The 20397-nt window shown below is 37.1% G+C and overlaps 1 protein-coding gene and 1 long non-coding RNA gene across 4 annotated transcripts in view; one reads left to right on the plus strand and one right to left on the minus strand.

Annotated features, from left to right (window-relative positions):
• The window catches only part of kcnip1b (Kv channel interacting protein 1 b), a 64113-nt gene that overhangs the window by 11525 nt on the left and 32191 nt on the right, over positions 1-20397 (minus strand). Inside the window, exon 1 of one of the 3 annotated variants that reach the window (XM_079803792.1) lies at positions 14019-14380. The exons of the other annotated variants lie outside the window; for them this stretch is intronic. Within the exon in view, the coding sequence (XP_079659918.1) occupies positions 14019-14076 (58 nt within the window). The 5' untranslated portion in view covers positions 14077-14380. Of the gene's footprint in view, positions 1-14018; positions 14381-20397 lie in introns of those variants that run through there. 3 annotated transcript variants of the gene reach the window in all.
• LOC307118243 overlaps positions 4656-20397 on the plus strand; it is a 47275-nt gene continuing 31533 nt past the window's right edge. Inside the window, exons 1-3 of the long non-coding RNA XR_013815511.1 lie at positions 4656-6721; positions 8838-8933; positions 18998-19034. This is a non-coding gene — a long non-coding RNA (uncharacterized lncRNA). The remainder of the gene's footprint in view (positions 6722-8837; positions 8934-18997; positions 19035-20397) is intronic.

Raw genomic sequence — 20397 nt, forward strand, 5'->3', positions numbered from 1 at the left:
CAGATGGGGTGATGGGGGAAATCAGTAGAAGGAATGAAAATGGCCATGGGTAGCTTGGGGGAAGACCTTCATCTTTCACAGAACACTGGAGAGTCATTGCATCTCTTTATAAATGCCCCAACCCTTTATAAATCCTCTCTCTGGTTTTCGTACACACACGCACACACGCACGCAACCACACACACACAGACTTTAACCTCCAAAATGTCCTCAAACACACAAAGCATGTATATTTACAAGTGGTGGTGCTAACATAACAGAGGTAAAGGCCATAAAATTTGAGATGTTAAATTACTTTCTAAGTTTGTTAAATGGATCGTTAGATGTGCAGAGGGATCAATAAGGAAGCCATTCGTAGATTGATTTCCCTGAAGAGTCTGAACATTGTGCTTCACACAGGATTGGATCATATTGTACCGTTGGTCAAAATCTAAAGTTTTCTGTTTGAGAGGGCTCCGAACTATTTTGAATTAAAGGGGTCATATGATGCTTTTTCATGTTTTGCTTTTTCTTTAGTGTGTTATGTAGCTGTTTGTGTATGTATAAGATCTGCAAAGTTACAAAGAGTCTCCCACAAAAGGATTTATTCTATCTAAAAGAGAAGGCAGATCCAGACCTATAAAACACCTCGATCGAATTCTCCCTCACCGACCTATGTCAAAGAAAGAAACGCGCGAAGAAAGAAGGTGTGGCTTCAGTTATCGTAGTAGTGTTGGCGTGCCATGTCGTGGAGACGCTGTGTGTTTTTTATTAGGGATGGGTATCGAGAACCGGTTCCATTTTAGAACCAGTTCCAAATTTCTCATAACCGGTGATTCGATAAGAAACGCGCACTTTGATTCTGCTTATCGGTTCCTGTGTGAGCATTTTAATGTGCGTTTAAACCATTCGAACACAAAGAAGGCTCGCACACTGTTTTCTGTGCTGCAGACACACACACATGCTGCACACACATACACACACACATGTGCGCACCGAACGGCTTCTCATAGTGAATAGTGCGGGATAATGAACTCTCTGAGTTCTCTTCCTCGCTTTTTACACAGCACATGAACGGGCAAATAAACACAAAAATCTGTCGAAATATTCTCGTAAACACAGTCGGTTATGTCTTAAGACAGTTGAAAAGAAAATATGAAAACGCATATAACAGTATGGGATCCGTGCAGCTCTTAAAGGGATTGTTTACGGTTATAGTTAATAAAGACCTTCTGAAGCGAATTGATGGGTTTTTGTAAATATCCATATTAACCCTTTAAGACCTAAGGGTATTTTTACAATAAATTTTCCGCCTGGTGTTATTTACTAAAAAAGCTTGTAAAACATCAACCCTGTTGTGCACAGACAATTGACACACCTCTTTTTTTTCAAGACAAGTTGCTCTGTCAGTATATTTGTGTTGCATTGATGTCACCTGAATGTAAAATAAGTTATGGGACCATAAAGACAAATGAAAACATAAAACGGAAATTGAATCCCTCAAATATTTATTGAAAACACACACAAATAAATAAAAGCTAAGCATATTTCCTCTGGAAAACAGTTTGTTCAAGTCTTTGGAGTCCTGGAACTCAGGAATAAACATGATAACTTATACAGAACCAAAACTATTTACATTTTTCCAAAAAAAGTCCAGGCGTTTTTGGCCTCTTTGGATTTTGGATATTTACTGGTGCCAAGCCTCAAAACAGTTCCTATCAGGAACTTCTCCTCAAACTTTCTCCTCAAACTTTTTCCTCAAACTTTCTCCACAAAACTACTAAAAACTGCAGCGCGTCTCTCTCTCTCTCTCTCCTCAACACTAGCCGTGCGTCTCTCTATCAACAATAGGCTTGTTTGAGATGCGCCTCGCCTCGCCTGAAATTCAGCCGAGACTAGGCGGCTGCAGTGAGGGGAGGAGTGAAAAAAGTGCAGGCAAGCCGGACAGTTCTCTCTTCTCGTAGTGGATCAGACACCTGCGAGATCAAAGGCGGATATCGCGGGATTCACACTCGTGCGCTTTGTTGCTGATAAACTGGATGTAATTTACATTCTGTTACTTTTATATGAAAATAAATATTATGAACAAGACACCCAAAGTTTTTGTTATTTATTTCCATTCGAAAGACGTGTTTATCAATAATTTTTACTTTAATTAGGCCTACATACATGTTTATATATATATATATTTTGTTATAAATATGACAACAATCACATAACCCACAGAGAGATCGCCTTTGTTAGAGAGTTTGGGAATATTCACACATAAAAACATGATATCAGAGTTTTAAAATCAAACATTTAAAAAAAGAACCATACATCACGGTTGTTTAAACCAATAAGCATTAAGCTGTGTCGTCAGCAAGTCGTTTCCCATCATGCTTTTGCTCCGCGCAGTCGGTGGAGAGCAACAGCGCTCGACTGCAAAATCCGACACATCCGCCTTTCGCTCGCGAGAGTTTTTTGACATACGTCAGCATGACATCAGAGCAAGGCGGACCGCCCTCGGACACTTTTCTAACCGGAATGCATCTCGCGCTGATCACCGGTGATCGGTTCTGCGCAGATTTCGCTCATCTCAAACAAGCCTATTAACAGATGTGGTTCATGCGTAATGACGCACACCAACGTGGATGACGGATCAGCCTGTCATTGGTCAAACCCTCATCCAAAATGGCAGCTAGCATCGCGCTAGCGGCAAAAATGACGGAATATTTATAAATTATGGACATCAAGTGGATATATCTTGGATGTAAGCGTTTTGATTTATTGCTGAACAACTCCAAAAAGATGCACATGTTCCAGGCTGGATAGAAAACCTTCTGTAAAGGCTACAAAGACACCCCGTGATGGCTAGCTCGTTAGCTTTCTGCTGGAAAAAACGGTAAGAAAATCGATAAAAGTTTCATGAAATAATATATATATTTATCGGAGGTGCCGTGTGACGTCGTGGGCGATGCCGTCGGGCTCTGAGGGTTAAACACGTTATAAAATAAAATATCGCCTTCCGTATTCAACTTACGGAATTTTGCTATGGTATATTTAACGCCTGTTGATTTTTGTCCATGGTATTCAGCTACAATCAATTAAATGTTTTGCAATAAGAATAAATGTGAATATTATTTTTTTTTTGTACCTTATTGTAATCGAAATTAGGAATCAATAAGAATCGGAATCGATTAACAAAATCAGAATCGGAACTGGAATCGTTAAAATTGCCCATAATCGGAGTGTCTATTTACACCAAGTGCAAATAGCGTGCCTTGTTGCCTTGTTGGCAAGTGCTATTTGCACTAACTCTGCCTAACAATGCCTGGTTCGGCCAAACAAGATAAAAAAAATGCGGATATTATAACATCTTGGTGCAGTCAGTAAAGCATAGGGCCTAAATATCTAGGTTTTGACGCAATCGACCCGGGTTCGAATCCGCCTTTTGCAGAGCTCGCTCTTCTCCATTTTCCCATCACATATCACATCGGAAAGGCATTTACTTTCAATACAAATTAAGAAAATGTTCTAAAAGTGGAAATAAAGTGCCTTGCGAAATGTTTAATAATAATAAAAGCATTTATTGGGTAGCCTGGGTAAGGGTTAGGTGTAGGGAGAGCTTTCAGTTCACTTGCGCCGTGCGCGTTAGACCATGTGCTTAGATTGTTAAAATAGAGTAGAATAACCCTTAAAGAATAACAGACTGTAGCATTATTTTTCAGAGAAACAAATATGAACTTAGCATGTTTCCTATTTGCAAATATATGATGGTATTTTTATACTTAAGTACAGTAAAAAAAAACAAAAAAACATATACAGCATCTTTAAACTGACGATCTATTACCTCAATTTTCCCATTTACTCAACATATGGCCACATCAGCCCTGTGATTTATAGCACAGCCAGTAACAGCTCTCAGTCACTAATGAGTTTTATTCATTCTTTATTCCCTGCATACAGCTCTCAACATCATCCCTCTTTCCTGAACACAAAATGTAAATGTACCAACACAGTCAAACAAGAAGATAAAGAATGATCCCATTAGTCATTTGAGACTAGCTTGGACAATTTATGGAAAACAAATGAACCGGTTTCATGTTATCACAGCTAGAGACCTGCACATAGCAGTATGAATTTCCAAGTTATTACAGTTTATGCTGGTTGCTAATTTGGGACTGGGGACATTAGCATCCAAAATAAAACATACTCTATCCTGCAAAAGTTTGGAAACAGTAACTTTTATTCAGCGAGGATGCATTAAATTGATCAAAAGTGATAGTAAAGACAATTATAATGTTACAACATGTTTCTATTTCAAATAAATGCTGTTTTGAATTTTTTTCCTCAAAGAATCCTGAAAGAAATTCCTGCAAAATTCCACAATTTCTGCAAAAACAGATTTCAACATTGATAATAATAAAATAAATTCTTCAGCACAAAATCAGAGAATGATTTCTATGTGACACTGAAGACTGGAGCAATGATGCTGAAAATTCACAGGAATAAATTACATTTTAAAATATATTAAAATAGAAAACAGTTATTTTAATTTGTAATAATATTACACAATATAACTGTTTTTACTCTATTTTTGATCAAACACTAAAAAAAATTTCTTAGTTAAAATTAGCTAAAGCAACACTTTTGCGATAAATTTTGTCCTAACTTAATTTGATTGTGTTCAATCCACTTAAATATAAGTCAAATTGTAGTTTACTTCATCCGTTAATGTTGAGATTACATGAATGATTTGTGGTGCATTAACTGAAACTGGGCGGGGCTTGTTAGTTCCCAGCATGCTTTGCATATGGCTAAATAAAGAGAGCGTACATGTTATTTTATATGTAAAAGTGTTATTTTATGTATTTGTGAGCAAGATGAGAAAGGGGGAGAGTTGATTGTGTTTAATAGTGTTTAATATTCAATTATGTTGGAAATATTAAAACAATTTAAATTACAGTGGGTTACCATTGTGGAGAAAAGTGGAGCATTTGCTTAGTCTGTGGATTGATAAGGGTAAAGTCATGACTGCTTTACTGAAAGCTTAGCATTTATATAATGTTTGTTCTTGCTAGCTAAAAGATTGTCAACTAGCTAATGCAGTATTATAATTCAGTTGTGTGACATTAAAATATATGAAATTGAAGTGGATGAATGAATATATGAAATTGAATGCCTGAATCAAGCCAGGGAGCCATTTAAATGCACTTTGAGATTACTTAATTGGGTCACTTAAAATGTATTCTCAAGATGTTGAAGTTACATGAACAAATTATGTTTGTTTAACTTAATTGATTCATGTGGGACCGATTCACAATTAAATCATGTAAATCCAACACGCTTTTTTTTTCATTGAATAAATGTAACCTTGGTGAGCAAAAAGATCTTTTTGACCCTAAACTTTTGAAAAGTAGTATATATGATATGCTGGCATTGTCAGAGTTTGTCTCCCTTTTTCTATTTTGTTCCTTGGAAAGTTCAGTCAGCATGGACATATGATGCTGGTTATATGTGAGGTAAATTCATCATTTGCTCTATTGCTTTTTTCGATCATGATTATCTTGGAGAAATAAATTAGTAAACAGTTATGTGAAAGCAATTATGACATCTAAAGGCTTTTATGAATTGTGTGGACCGCTTTTATGATGCTTTCTATCATATTGTTCACCATTTACTTTTACTGAGGAGCAGCATCAGCATTCTTATAAAGATCTTCTTTTGTGTTCCACAGATAAAGAAACTGATAAGAATTTGGAACAACATGAAGGTGAGTTAAAGATGACAGAATTCATATTTTAAAGTGAACTAGCCCTTTAAAACATCATTGTAGTATTATCTTAAAACACAACACACTCAAATCTCATTTTTTTTCTTTGCACCAGCTATTTTCAGATCAGCTTGCTCTTAATTTCTTTGCCAGGCTTAATTGCTTCAGTCTTAATCTCTCTAACAGATCTCTAACATTTTAAGACGAATTCAAATTCTGCCTGTTTGGAAAGACTGCAAGCTGGTTTGACAAGATACATTTGCGATGGAGAATATAAACTTGAATCTGGACTGAATGTGTCTTGAAAAAAGAAAACTTAAAAAAATTTTTCGATAAGAATGTAGGCTAATGCATATATCTCACGGGAATGATGTGAAGCTTCTACATGTGCAAGAACTCAACAGGGAAGCCCCTCATTTCATCAGTCTCAATTATCACCTTTTTAACACATGCAAATTGACGTGACAGTGAGAATGAAAAGGGAAGATGAGAAAAAGGGGAACATACCTATAAGAAATATCAAAGGCAGAAGCATTATCTAATGATTCAATAATTCATGTCTATTAAAGGGGTACTTCAGCGCTGGGAAGATGAATGTGTATTTAAACTGGGTCATTTATGTAGTAGAAATGTGAAATTATTTTTGAATTTGTTGCCTTCTAGACTGAGAAAAGACAGAGAATGTATATTTGTCTCATGTGGATGAAAGACAACAACTCCCAGAATGCACTTGCTTTGCTGCCCTACGAGGTCACCCCCAAAGCCATGGCTATCGGTTATCACTTGCCCACCATGACACCGCCCCGCCGTCATTTTGATTTTCATACTAATACAATCATTTCGTTCAGTTAGAGAACAGACACTACAATTAAAAACTGAACGTGTCTTTTCAGTAAAGTGTGAGTGAGCTGAATGAAAGCCACGGCACAGACGCAGCAGGAGTCAGATTTCATTCATCATGAGAGCGAAGAGCTGAGCAGAGCTGAGGTAAGCATGGCAGTCATTCACAACGCGTGTCCAGTCTGGCGCATTTTCAGATCATGCCTATGGAAGCTTAACTTTCATAGGAATTCAGTGAAAAGTTGAAACACTCGCTTTGCTCCGCACCGCTCCGTTATTAATGCCCAAGTCGAGCGGCCGTGCGCATTTACATTCTGTGAGTGAGATCCCTCCCCTGTGGGCGGGTTGAAAACAAGCGGAACTAGTTCCTGTAATGACGATATTTGCCTCATCGGAGGATTTTTTCCAGAAATAAAATGCTTAAATCTCTCGTCTCAGGGGGATATGAGGGGGGAAAGTACCATAATTTGAATATACTTCCTGGTTTCTACTGATACAAAGCTTAAAGAGTTAGTTCACCCAAAAATGAAAATTCTGTCATTAATTACTTACCCTCATGTCGTTCGACGCCCGTAAGACCTCCGTTCATCTTCGGAACACAAATGAAGATATTTTAGTTGAAATCCGATGGCTCAGAAAGACCTCCATTGGCACAATGCACTGTACACTCTCAAGACCCTTAAAAGGTACTAAAGACGTCGTGACAAAGTCCATTTCACTACAGTGGTTCTACAATAACTTTATAAAGCGACGAGAATAGTTTTTGTTCGCAAAAAAACCCCTAAATAACGACTTATATAGTGATGACCGATTTCAAAACACTGCATCATGAAGCTTCGAAGCGTTATAAATCAGCAAGTCGAATCATGATTCGGATCGCGTGTCAAACCGCCAAACTGCTGAAATCACGTGACTTTGGCGATTCAAAACGCTGAATCGACTCACTGATTCATAACGCTTCGAAGCTTCATGATGTATTGTTTTGAAATCGGTCATCACTATATAAGTCGTTATTTAGGGTTTTTTTGCAAACAAAAACTATTCTCGTCGCTTTATAAAGTTATTGTAGAACCACTGTAGTGAGATGGACTTTGTAACGACGTCTTTAGTACCTTTTAGGGGTCTTGAGAGTGTAAAGTGCATTGTGCCAATGGAGTGCTTTCTCTGAGCCATCGGATTTCAACTAAAATATCTTCATTTGTGTTCCGAAGATGAACTTACGGGTGTCGAACGACATGAGGGTAAGTAATTATTGACAGAATTTTCATTTTTGGGTGAACTAACCCTTTATTGCTAATCGCTGAAGTAACCCTTTAAGAACGTCAAAGTATATATATATATTTTTTTTGTGTGTGTAGTGTGCAAAACAATCATGGCAATAAATTACTTATAGAATGGGTTGAAGATTTATTTTATGCAAAACAATCCTGGCACTAATCTATTTGGAAAATGAAAAAAAGGGTTATTACACATAAGATAGAATGGGTTAAATATTTATTTGATTTGATTTTTTTATTTGATTATTTTTATCCTGTCACTGTTTTGTGTGTGTGTGTGTGTATATTGCATGCAAAACAATCATGGCAATAAATTACTTGGAAATTGAAAATGAAAAAGACGGCTATTACACAAAAGATAGAATGGGTTGAAGATATGTGTTTAGTATGGGTAAACAGAGATCAGTAGAAAGATGGAGAAGGAGAGAGACGTCAGCACATAAAAAATTGGCTGGAAGAGAGGAAGAGAACACAGCGTGTGTCTGAAACTCTCTCTCTTTTCATCCACCATCTCCATTCCTCTTTAATGCTTAAAACAGCAACAAAGACATTGAAAACAGCAGCAGTAGGAACACACTAAAATAAACTTAAAAGACACATCCTTCATTCAATCTGCTATTAGTGCCATTAGAGTGCTTCCTCTAGCACGGAGATAGAAGAAAGTTTAAAACAACACCAACAGCACAAGCCTTCTTGTCTTTTTTTAAAAATTGATTTTATAACTGAGATCATCTCTAAAATGAATTGTCTGAAACGTGTTAACTCTAAGCAAATTGTAATGAAAATGATGACATAAATTAAAATGAGATGTTGTTACCAGCGCAGAGATCATCGTTTTACATGTAACTAGATATGACACACTGAACCACTGGCAATTAATTATGACTGCAGAGTGTTTTATTTGATTCAATTAGCTAGTTTGGTTAATTATAAGCATTTTAATAAGCCAATTCTAATCAAGTTTCCTGACATGCTTCTCATTACAGGCCAAGTGCAGAAAAAAGCTCTATGGGGCTACATATAAGAAGACTGTCATTAGAAGCCAGCCATTGACGTCAAACTCGACTATATCCCACTAAGAGGTAATTAACCAGAGCAAGCCGCCCACATTCTACCACAAGGGAGCACACAGTGATCTAAATCTAAGGGTAAGATGTCAGAGAAAAGTGACAAATAGCAAGCAAATAGTTAAACAGAATGATGAATATTCATGAGCAGCTGCTGTAAAGGCAGCGCAAATCACTTGTTACTGCAGATCTAAACTCCCCTGTTATTAGGACTGGGGCAGAGTCACACCCCTCAGATAGAGCTGAGAAGCCAAGCAAAGGCATCTCAGACCGGCCAAACGTCTTGGATCACTGATCTTTGAATGGAGAGAGAGTTTGCTTAGAGCCTAATATCCCAAAGCATTTGTCATATGGAAAAATGTTTGGCTGGAGCAAAGGGAACTGAATACCATCTGCCAGATGGCAGCAGTTTCATTTAATTTTGCATTAGGCCACTGAGGTTAAGAGGTTGTTGAGGAATAAATCATCCAAAGATGACAATTATGTTCATTCAGATCAGATTCAAACCACCAGTCTTATTCAAACCACCTTGGGTTGTGCGGAATGTAGAATTGAGAAATCGAAGTGTGAATTTGAAATGAATGAATTCTCTCTGAATTATTATTCAGAGAGAATCAACACAGGTAATGCATTTTAGGAAAAAAAACTGTTAAAAGTTTATTTTAAAGGGGTGAAGAGTTGTAGGGTGTTTCTCAAACGGAAAGCGGCATCCTACAAAGGCAACAAATCTCAGCTGCCACGTCATTGAATGTCGCTGAAGGCCATCTCGATTTGAAGGATCCTTGGAAGGCAGCCTTCGTTTCGCGTCCTTCATTCGGCCTGTTTTGTAGGACGCATCGGATGTATGCTTCGCGGCCTTAAATCACCCACAATCCTTTGCGCACATTACAATTTTTGAGTTTATTATGAAATGTAAGACAAAAATAATGTTCTCAGACATGAAAGCATAGATTTTTTCTTTTGTTTTGCTGTAAATTAAACACTGAACTGACAATAATGTATGCCACTGGGAAATGGCTGTCATTCACTGTATTGCATTAATAGAAAGCAAGTTAATATAAGGATTTGTAATACAAAGTATTTTTTCAAAATTAAAGGGTTAGTTCACCCAAAAATGAAAATTAGACCATGATTTACTTACACTCAAGCCATCATAGGTGTATATGACATTCTTCTATCAGTGAATTTCTTCAGTGAATTGTTGGGTAAAGTCCATAAAAGTGCATCTATCCATCATATAACTGCTCCACACGGCTCAGGGGAGTTAAAGGGATAGTTCACCCAAAAATAAAAATTCTGTTATCATTTACTCACCCTCAAGTTGTTCCAAACCTGTATGAGTTTCTTTGTTCTGCTGAACACAAAAGAAGATATTTTGAAGAATGTTTGTAACAAGCAGATAGAGCAACTATTGACTACCATAGTATTTTTTTTTCCTACTATGGTAGTCAATAGTTGCTCTATCTGCTTTGTTACAAACATTCTTCAAAATATCTTCTTTTGTGTTCAGCAGAACAAAGAAACTCATACAGGTTTGGAACAACTTGAGGGTGAGTAAATGATTGGGTGAACTATCCCTTTAAAGGGTTAGTTCACCCAAAAATGAAAATTCTGTCATTAATTACTCACCCTCATGTCGTTGGACACCCGTCAGACCTCCGTTCATATTCGGAACACAAATGAAGATATTTTAGTTGAAAGCTGATGGCTGAGAAAGGCTTCAGATAGGCCTCCATTGGCATTCAGTACATTGACACTTCCAAGATCCATAAAAGGCACTTAAAACGTTGTTACAAAGTCTATCTCACCACAGTGACTCTACAATAATTTTACGATGCGACGACAATAGTTTTTGTGCGAAAAAAAAAATCAAAATAACACCTTAATCCAACTTGTTCTCGACTTCCGTGTGTGCCTCCACGACGCATGCGCGAGAATATGACGTAGCGCCGGCGTTCGGGAATCCATGAAATACACACTTAAGCCCCATTTTGAGCACTACGCCGAGACCTAAAGCACGATCAATGTAGAATCCAACAGCTTAGATACGCGCGTCTTCCTCTGCTCGTAAACAAATCGCTTCTGGGTCATATGTCCGAACGCCGGATCTGCGTCAAATTCTCACGCATGCGTCGTGGAGGCACACACGGAAGTCGAGAACAAGTTGGATAAAGGTGTTATTTTGATTTTTTTTTGCGCACAAAAACTATTGTCGTCGCATCGTAAAATTATTGTAGAGCCACTGTGGTGAGATGGACTTTGTAACGACATTTTAAGTGCCTTTCATGGATCTTGGAAGTGTCAATGTACTGAATGCCAATGGAGGCCTGTCTGAAGCCTTTCTCAGCCATCAGCTTTCAACTAAAATATCTTCATTTGTGTTCCGAATATGAACGTAGGTCTTACGGGTGTCCAACGACATGAGGGTGAGTAATTAATGACAGAATTTTCATTTCTGGGTGAACTAACCCTTTAATAAAAGCCTTCTGAAGCGAAGTGGCGCGATTGTGTAAGAATAATATCCATATTTAAAACTTTATAGACTAAAATAACTAGCTTCCAGCGGTCAGCGCTACACAAGTCGACTTGTGTTAAAAGAGTAACGCGATGTATAGGAGCATCGCAAGCTTTGACGCCTCTCGCGGATAGTGCTGGGGAACAAACTCAAGCCCCTCTTCTCTTATATCGAAATCCCCTGCATTTTCCCTTTAAAAATTCTTGTTTTAGACTTCTAATTCATGACCGGTGTTTTGTTTTGCTCTATTATCTGCGCTTCTGCATTCGTCAATACGCATGTGTTAAGGGTTCAAGGGTCAAGGGTTACTCTTTCATCGTAACTTTTTACTCTTTCACTTGACCCCCCGGAGCCGTGTGGAGCAGTTATATGATGGATAGATGCACTTTTATGGACTTCAAAAATGACCCAACAATTCACTGCCATTATAAAGCTTGGAAGAGCCAGGACGTTTTTAATATAACTCCGATATTCGTCTGAAAGAAGAATGTCATATACACTTAGGATGACTTGAGGGTGAGTAAATCATGGGCTAATTTTCATTTTTGGGTGAAATAACCCTTTACGTTTTAATGGTATTTTCACTTTTTGACCGCGGGGGCGGGAACTGTGTGTGACATATCCATGCACACTTACTAGACCGTCTCATTCTAGCGTTTAATTGCTGAGGAGGACACTTCCTACAATCCTCAGAAGGACTGGACTAGGAAGGATGCAATCTTGGTAGGATGCAGCCTTCCTTTTGAGAAGCACCCAATGTAGTAGAGCACATTTGGGAGTCTGCTCAAGCTGTCATATCCGTCTGTTCACACATGTATTGCAATACATTACGTAACACAAATGCAATAGCATGTCATAAAAGCAAGATGACAACATATATACGCTATAACCGTAATTAAACTAAACTATACATGTTCTATCTTCATGCGGCATGTATTCTCTGGCTCTGTGCATCTTACAGATTTATAGATTATCATGACAGAACATGCTAATCAATGTCTTGAAGATAGTTAACTCCACTTTATGTTGTCACTTCTTCTTGAGTCTCTCCATCATTGTCGGACTCCGGTTTGAACATAAAAGGCTGAACAGTTTCTGACATTTTCAGTGCGTGTCTGCGTAATCGGTGATGCAAACACAAGCTCTTGAAGCCCCTCCCTCTTTTTGAAAGGGGGGCGGGAACAGCAGCTCATTTGCATTTAAAGGGACACACAAAAACAGCACGTTTTTGCTCATCCTCAAAAAGAGACAATTTTAACATGCATGCTATAAAAAATTATCTGTGGGATATTTTGCGCTATAACTTCACATACACACTCTGGGGACATATATTAGACTTATTTTACATTTTGTAAGAAGGGGCATTATAGAACCCCTTTAATGATATATTGAAATAAATTATATTTATTGTTCTGCCGTTCTCTCCGTCCATAAGGCCTTTTAAAATGTCAAGGCTTTTTAATACTTTCCCCCAAAAACCTTCACACAAGGTTTTGTTTTGGCAAACTTGGTTTTCTAGTTAAATATGACAGCTAAACATTTGTGTTTCTACTTCAATTAATTTTAATTCTATATTATAACATTCCAATTCAACATAAAGTGTCCCACTTATTTTTATTTTATTTGTGGAGCTCAACAGAATTGTATGGAACAGAGCAGCTTGGACATTCTACAAAATATCGATTTTTGTGTTTCACTGAAGCAGAAAAATCACATAGACCTCATTGTGACCTCATCCAATAGGGTCCTCACACCATCAGTACTCGGACCCTCAATATTTTTTGGGGAGAATTATTCCTTTTAAGTTCTTAATAAATGAGATTTAAAAAAATATATAGAATATTAAAATGTTTATTTAAATGTATAAGCACAGAGGTCATGTGTTTTAATAGATTCCTGCTTTTGCTGTGCAGTTGACCTCTAATTTAGTGTATAATTTATAGTGATTGAATGAATAAATGACTGAGGCATATCATTACTCGAGTTTAACCGTGATTAAACGTGTGACCCATGTGAATTGATCAAGAGCAGTTGCGGTGCTGTATAGTATATTCTTGTGTATAATGCTGTTAATTCGATCATAACATCCCATCATCTGCTGTACCAAGCATTAGAAAGCTGTCTCCATGACAACAACACCAGTGTGAACAGGAAGAGGGTTGATATGTGAGCAGAGTGTTAAAACAACCGCTCATGTACCAAGATGCCACACACACACACACACACACACACACTGTCGATGATGTTTATCAGTGAGGGACGAGGTTAAACCATCGTTTGTAAACAGCAGACTCCGATGTGTTGCTTGTCTACTGCACGTCTTCTCTGTTTCAACCTTACATCCATCCTCTTTCAGCTCTCTAAGAGGAGGGAAAGATCATGTCTTTTTATAAGTGTTCTTCATCGCAAAAAAGGTACTCTTTCATCCCTTTGAGGGTCTGAGTTAGCCATTGATTTAGTGCTGTTGATGATACTTCGAAACTCCTTGTGCTTCAGTCTTTCTCCATTACAGAACCATTTTAAAACAATAATGCATCATTATTTATGTGAGTACAAGTCAGATAATCTCTCATTTGTCAACATACCTCTGGATGGTCGTCTTTGTCTTGTCTGCATAGTCAATGTGCCCACTACTGCTCCCATGTTGTCACCGCAGAGACACGCGCGTTCAAACTAATAAGCGTTGAGTCTGCCAGTCTGTCGTTCTTTGTTGAAGCCCTTGCTCTTGTTTCCCTCTACACTCTTCTCTCACTTGTCAATGAATGAAGACAAGCTGGAATGTTCTTGCTAAAAGCATATGGTTGCTTCCTTGATGCCCCTCCCACCAATTTCTCTCTCTCTCTCTCTCCCCCCTTCATTTATCTTTCTTTGCCCTCCCTCTTGCTGTTTCTGCTGGGTCCCGTTTGTTATTCGGTGTCAGTAACTGTTGCTCTGCATGATGGGAAGCAATAGGAAGAGTGTGTGAGGATGAAATGCTTCTCCCTATTGCTTACACACACACACACACACACACACACACACACACACACACACACACACACACACACACACACACACACACACACACACACACACACACACACACACACACACACACACACACACACACACACACACACACACACACACACACACACACACACACACACACACACACACACCAAGCAGATTTCTTCCTTATGGAATTGCAATTTTTCACACTGAATGTGGGTAATGACTTTCGTTTACACTCTGCTGCTCTTATGAGCACATACATTTGTTGTTCTTTCTTAGTGGGGACGTTATATTGATTTTTTCGTATTCTATTGTTTTTATACTGAGCTAATTATTTTTATCCTCTAACAATATAGCTAAAACTCCCAGAAAAATTTTAAATGCATAATTCACCCAATAATTACAATTCTGTCACTCACTCTTACAGTTGAGGTCAGGGGGATTTTTCTTGAAACCCTCACAACAATTTCTGCAATTCCCCATCTGTGATCCTTGGAGAGTCTTTTGTCCACTCAAACTCTCCTCATCACATTAGGACGATATAGACACATGTCCTCTCCAAGTCATATTTGAGACATCTTTAGTTGATTGGAACTTCTTAACTAATGCCCTGATGGGGATTTTCAATGCTTTAGCTATTTTCTTACAGCCACTTTCTATTTTTGTGAAGCTCAACAGTCTTTTGGTGCACATCAGAACTATTTTCTTTGGTTTGGATGGCCTTTGTGTTTCCTCATAGTTATACTCCTGTGTGACAAGTGGTCATAGCTAGAGAATTTCATGTTCCTAGTCACCCTGGTGTGCTAAAATTTTAAATTTTGCTCTTTGAGCATAAACAACATCTGTAAGTTACGACGCTCAAAGTTCAAAGCAAAGGGAGATATTTTCTTTTAAAGAAATTGCTTTTTAAGGACTACAACAAGCTTCCTCCTGGGTTAGTGACATCACTAACCACGAAATTTACATAAACCCCGCCCCCGGGAACACACAACTAAAGGGGTGAGATTATCATGACAGAATATGCTAATCAATGACTTGAAGATAGTTAACTTCACATCAGCTACATAAATTCATCAATTAACCATTCAGGAACATCATTCTATTTTGTCACTTCTTCTTGAGTCTCTCCATCATTGTCCGACTCCAGTTTGAACATAAAAGGCTGAACAGTTTCATTGCTCGTCTGCATGAGGTTATCAGGCTAACTGGAGATCTTGAAGCTCCGTCCCATGAGCAGCAGTTCATTTGCATTTAAAGGGACACACAAAAATGGCATGTTTTTGCTCACCCTCCAGAAGTGACAATTTTAACATGCTATAAAAAATTATTTGTGGGATATTTTGAGCTAAAACTACACATACACACTCTGGGGACATCAGAGACTTATTTTACATCTTGTTAAAAGGGGCAATCAACCACCCGTTTAAAAATGAATGGGAATATACTTCAGAGATATTTTTCTCATGAAAAAATCCAGGGATGCCAATAATTGTGTACAACGTGTTTTGGAGAAAAACATTTGTTTCATAATGAGATTTCCCCCCCACTTTCAATTGTTTTACTTCAATGAAAGGTTCGATTTTTGTGATTTTTTTTTAAATGAAAGAGCAAAAGGATAAACAATGCAGATCAATTTTTACAGCCATCTTTGATCATAATTACCAAGGGGGCTAATACTTCTGACCTCAACTGTATGTAGTTTCAAGCCTCAAAACACAGTCATACAAAGTCATACAGATATTTTGAAGAATGTTTCAACTGTTTATGTTCATACAATAAAAGTCCAAAACAACACTCCAAAAAATAATTTGTTGAATTCACTTAAAAAAGCGGCGTCAATTGGTTCCACACAACTATATTGAGTCATTTTTACAAATAACAATTTAGTTATATGAACAAAAGAAAGTCAAGTAAAGCTGACAAAATGTCTTTAAGTAAATACAAACCATTTGAATTTGTCACTGTTACATAATATTTATATGTGCAGTTCACTTAATAATGTTATGTTAAATTTATAAAAGTTTATTATGTTAGGTGAACACATTTATTGATTTAATATACCTTATTAAATTAACTACTTGCTCTACAAGTGTTAGTGGAAAACTATTAAATATAACAAAAAGCATATTTTTAGAAACAAAATTCAAAAATAACTTAATTGAGAACAGGAAGTCCATCCAATAAATGAATATATGAGTGGCCACAGCCTAAACACAGGCACCACTCTTCTGCATAATGGTAACCACAAAATTACAGAAACTCCTCTAAATGTCCAACATAACTACACATAATAACACTAACATAAACTAACAACATCTTTCCCTGAACTGAAAAAGATAAAATAACACTTTAATCCCTAAATTGACTCTCCTAATGCAGTCCCTTGCAAAGCATGCTGGTAACTTTTTGTTCATTTCACTCAGCAATATTAAGTTGACCGAACAAACACTTATTAAGTAAAGCTGACAATACTCATTTTTAGTAGAAACAACTCAGTAAATCTAAGTAAATTTAGTTACATGAGTTTTTTAAGTAATGTGAACAAGGATGATTTGAGTGCAACTAACAACAGTGAAAGTTCTACTATTACTATTGTACTATTACTATTGAAAGTTACTATTAATTGCAATGCGTAAATCTTAAAAAAAGGCATAATTGTTTTTGAGTGTACATGCAAAAATACATTTGACAGTTTTGTATAGATTAAATAACAAATAGTCAATACATTATTATAAAAGTTGATGCATACGAAATGTCCAATTGACAGGTTTTTACTGTAGCATTTTTAGTCTTGTTTTTACAAACATTTTTCACAGTGTATATCACTGGCTGGTCATTATAAGATATTCCAGATTTTACTGCATTTGTGGAGTCATTTAGTCCCCATAATGTTGACCAAACCTGATCCACATACATCAAATGAGCTGCGGTACGACTGTGAGTAGTTTGTTTCATCATCCATTGTTTATTTCCAGTTATGAGCCATTGTGCGTGACTTGGATAAGAATGTTTCATGGATCAAGGACTCTAATTTCCAGTGTGTACCATGCCCAAATGTGCGTTTTTGTTTGTGTACTGTACATATACAATTTTAAATGCATTGTAAAACAACCTATATACTCTTGTTTGCTTCATGCTGGCCCTCATTAGTAGGGAACCGATCCAACAAACTTTTGTGATTAAAAAGGCGGAAACGGATAAAGAAAGATAGAAATACTGGGGAAAAGAAATTGCCGATGGGGGATGTCTGAGTTTCAGAACAGCAGGTCTGTAACCTTATTAATAATACAAAAAAGAAGAGACTTCAGACGGACATGCTTTGGGCTGGGAGTGTGGAGAGAAGTTGAAGGTAATAAGTAATTACATGATATCCCTCACCGCTCCGTATTACGCAAATCCAGCAGGAATGACCTGCAAATAAGGCCAAGATATCCAGAGACATCCTCATTTTACCACATAGATATCTGCACTTCACCACCACAACCCTGTCTACACAAAACACACTCCCGTTCTCTTTATCTCAACACTCTGAGGTCATAACACCTGCCTTACATAGATCAAATTTCATCTTAACACATTTCTTGTCGATGTATGACGTTTCTAATGTTGTTCTTCTCGCTTTGGCACTCATCAATGGAAGAGAAACCATAATATCCAGCTAACGACTGGCATGTGTGAAATCCACACAGGCAGGTGTAAGCCTATTTTTCTCGCTCAGAAGTGTCTATGTTGGACTTTCCCTATTCGGACGCCTTGTTCAATCTGCTAATGCACTTGGGAGATGGTTACAGTTTATTTGCTTACCCTTGGAAACATATGCAATGGTGCGAATAACAGCCTGAAACTCTGTTTACTGAGAACCTGTGACCATACAGAGTTTTGCAACAGCGGTAAATGGCACTAATAGAATTTTACCTGCAGTCCAGTTAAAATAAAAAAAAAACACAACAAAAAAACTTTGTATTATGTATGTTTGGATTAATTCATATCTCTTATAAATCATAATTATATAGTGTTGTAGTTTAAGATGCTAATGTTTAGGTTGCATAAAAATTCTTTAACTTTCTACACTAAGTTAGCTCAAGCATGAGATATTAACAATATTCAATAAATATTAACATTATTTATTTATTTATGTTTATTATTTAGCCATCTAAAACACTATTTAGGTGAATTTAAACAATGGCTAAGTGGCTAAACGCATCTCGTTGTCATGTAAGGGCCCTGTTCATGTTGGACAGACATTTTTTTGCATTTTGTGTCTGTTAAGAGGCACAAAGACACTCTTTATGTATATGCCCCCATAACTGCCGTTTTAGCTGAGTGGGAGCTCTGGGCATTAACTGTAACAGCTCCATGTTGCAAGCACCAATCCGTTTAGTTTTTTGTCTATAGACAATACTCACAAAGGTATAACAATCAATATTAACTTAAAAATTCCCCAGAGTTCTCCTTTAAATACGTTTTTAGTACATTCATGGATCTTTAGAGAGGAAATTTCATTGCTGGCTATGCATGTCTCACTGAGCCATCAGATTTCAACAAAAGTATCTTAATTTGTGTTCCCTAGATGAACGGAGGTCTTACGGGTGTGGAATGGCATGAGGGTGAGTAATAAATAACATTATTTAAATTTTTGGGTGAACTAACCCTTTTAGTGTTATATTCCACAAGTATCGATCACAAAATATAAAAAAAAAAAACTTGTTTGATTGATTATTTGAAAGTTTTTCAAGGTACACAATTAGATGCTGCATCCGATTATGCCTAAACTTCCATACTATATAGCACAAAAGAAGTATGTCCGAATTTAGTATTTGTAAAACAGTAGGCGAAAAGTACACAAATGGCCAACTACTTCCGGCGAGATTCTGAAGTGCGACACTTTACAATCTCATGAGGCCACGGGAGAGGATTTGTGAATGAAAGTGAAGTGACGTAACTGACACTGTAGGTCACATGACCATGACAATATTACGGATATAGTACTTCCGAATTCCATTCATACTACACACATTCATACTATATAGAGCATACTTTTTTAATGGTTGTGAAGTAAGTTTCAAACCAATTTTAGTAGGTGCTCTACTATATATTTGTACGCAGCAAGGGAATAAAGCTTCTTAACGCTACGATTCTGGTGTACCCAGCATGCACCGGAGCATGAATAATTAATAAGGCTGCATGTTTTCACTGTTTATTAGCTTTATTTACTCTGTTGTTATTGATTTTGTTTAGTAACTTGTTTTGTGATGTCTGGAATTCATTTTCTAGATAGCTAAAAACTAAAATGACATGTTAAAGGTAGGGCTGCGTATCGATTCAGATTCGCAAGCTCTCAAATCGATTCGATTTCGATTCTCGATTCAATTTCGATTCAACTCAATGAATATAGATTTAATTCAAATAGCCTACTATATTTATAAAAAAAAGTATAAAACAAGTTTACAAGTGGGTGATTAAAAAGAAATTAAGAGCCACAAACCTGTATATTAAACTTTTTATTTTAGGTACACTTGGGTAGGCCTACATTAAAACAGAACCCATCTCTATATTTCAAATGCATACAATTATGTTAAATACAATACAATTTTGTTTTTATGGATATTTTGATACACTTATTCGAAAACATAAAAAGGATATTGGATGATTTTCAGCAATTTTCAGTAAAGGACAAGCATTTCTTGCGATTTAGCCGACCGTCATTCAGACTCTGTCCGTTTTTATGGAGGCTTTTTCCTCCAGGGGCATCTGAGCTTTGATTCATGCCCCGGATGATGCATTATATTTCGTATTTGCGTGCCTTCCTTAGATGCGATTGCCATTCGATTTTATCTTAACGACAAGCATATATGTGATACCGGGCAGGATCGACTGGAAACCCCCGAAAAAAACAAAAAACAAAAATCGATTCTTGGCCTTGAGAATCGATTTTGAATCAACCACATTTTATAAAACGATTAATCGAAA

Source organism: Gobio gobio (genome assembly GCF_949357685.1).
Source record: "Gobio gobio genome assembly, chromosome: 22".
Classification (NCBI taxonomy): domain Eukaryota; kingdom Metazoa; phylum Chordata; class Actinopteri; order Cypriniformes; family Gobionidae; genus Gobio; species Gobio gobio.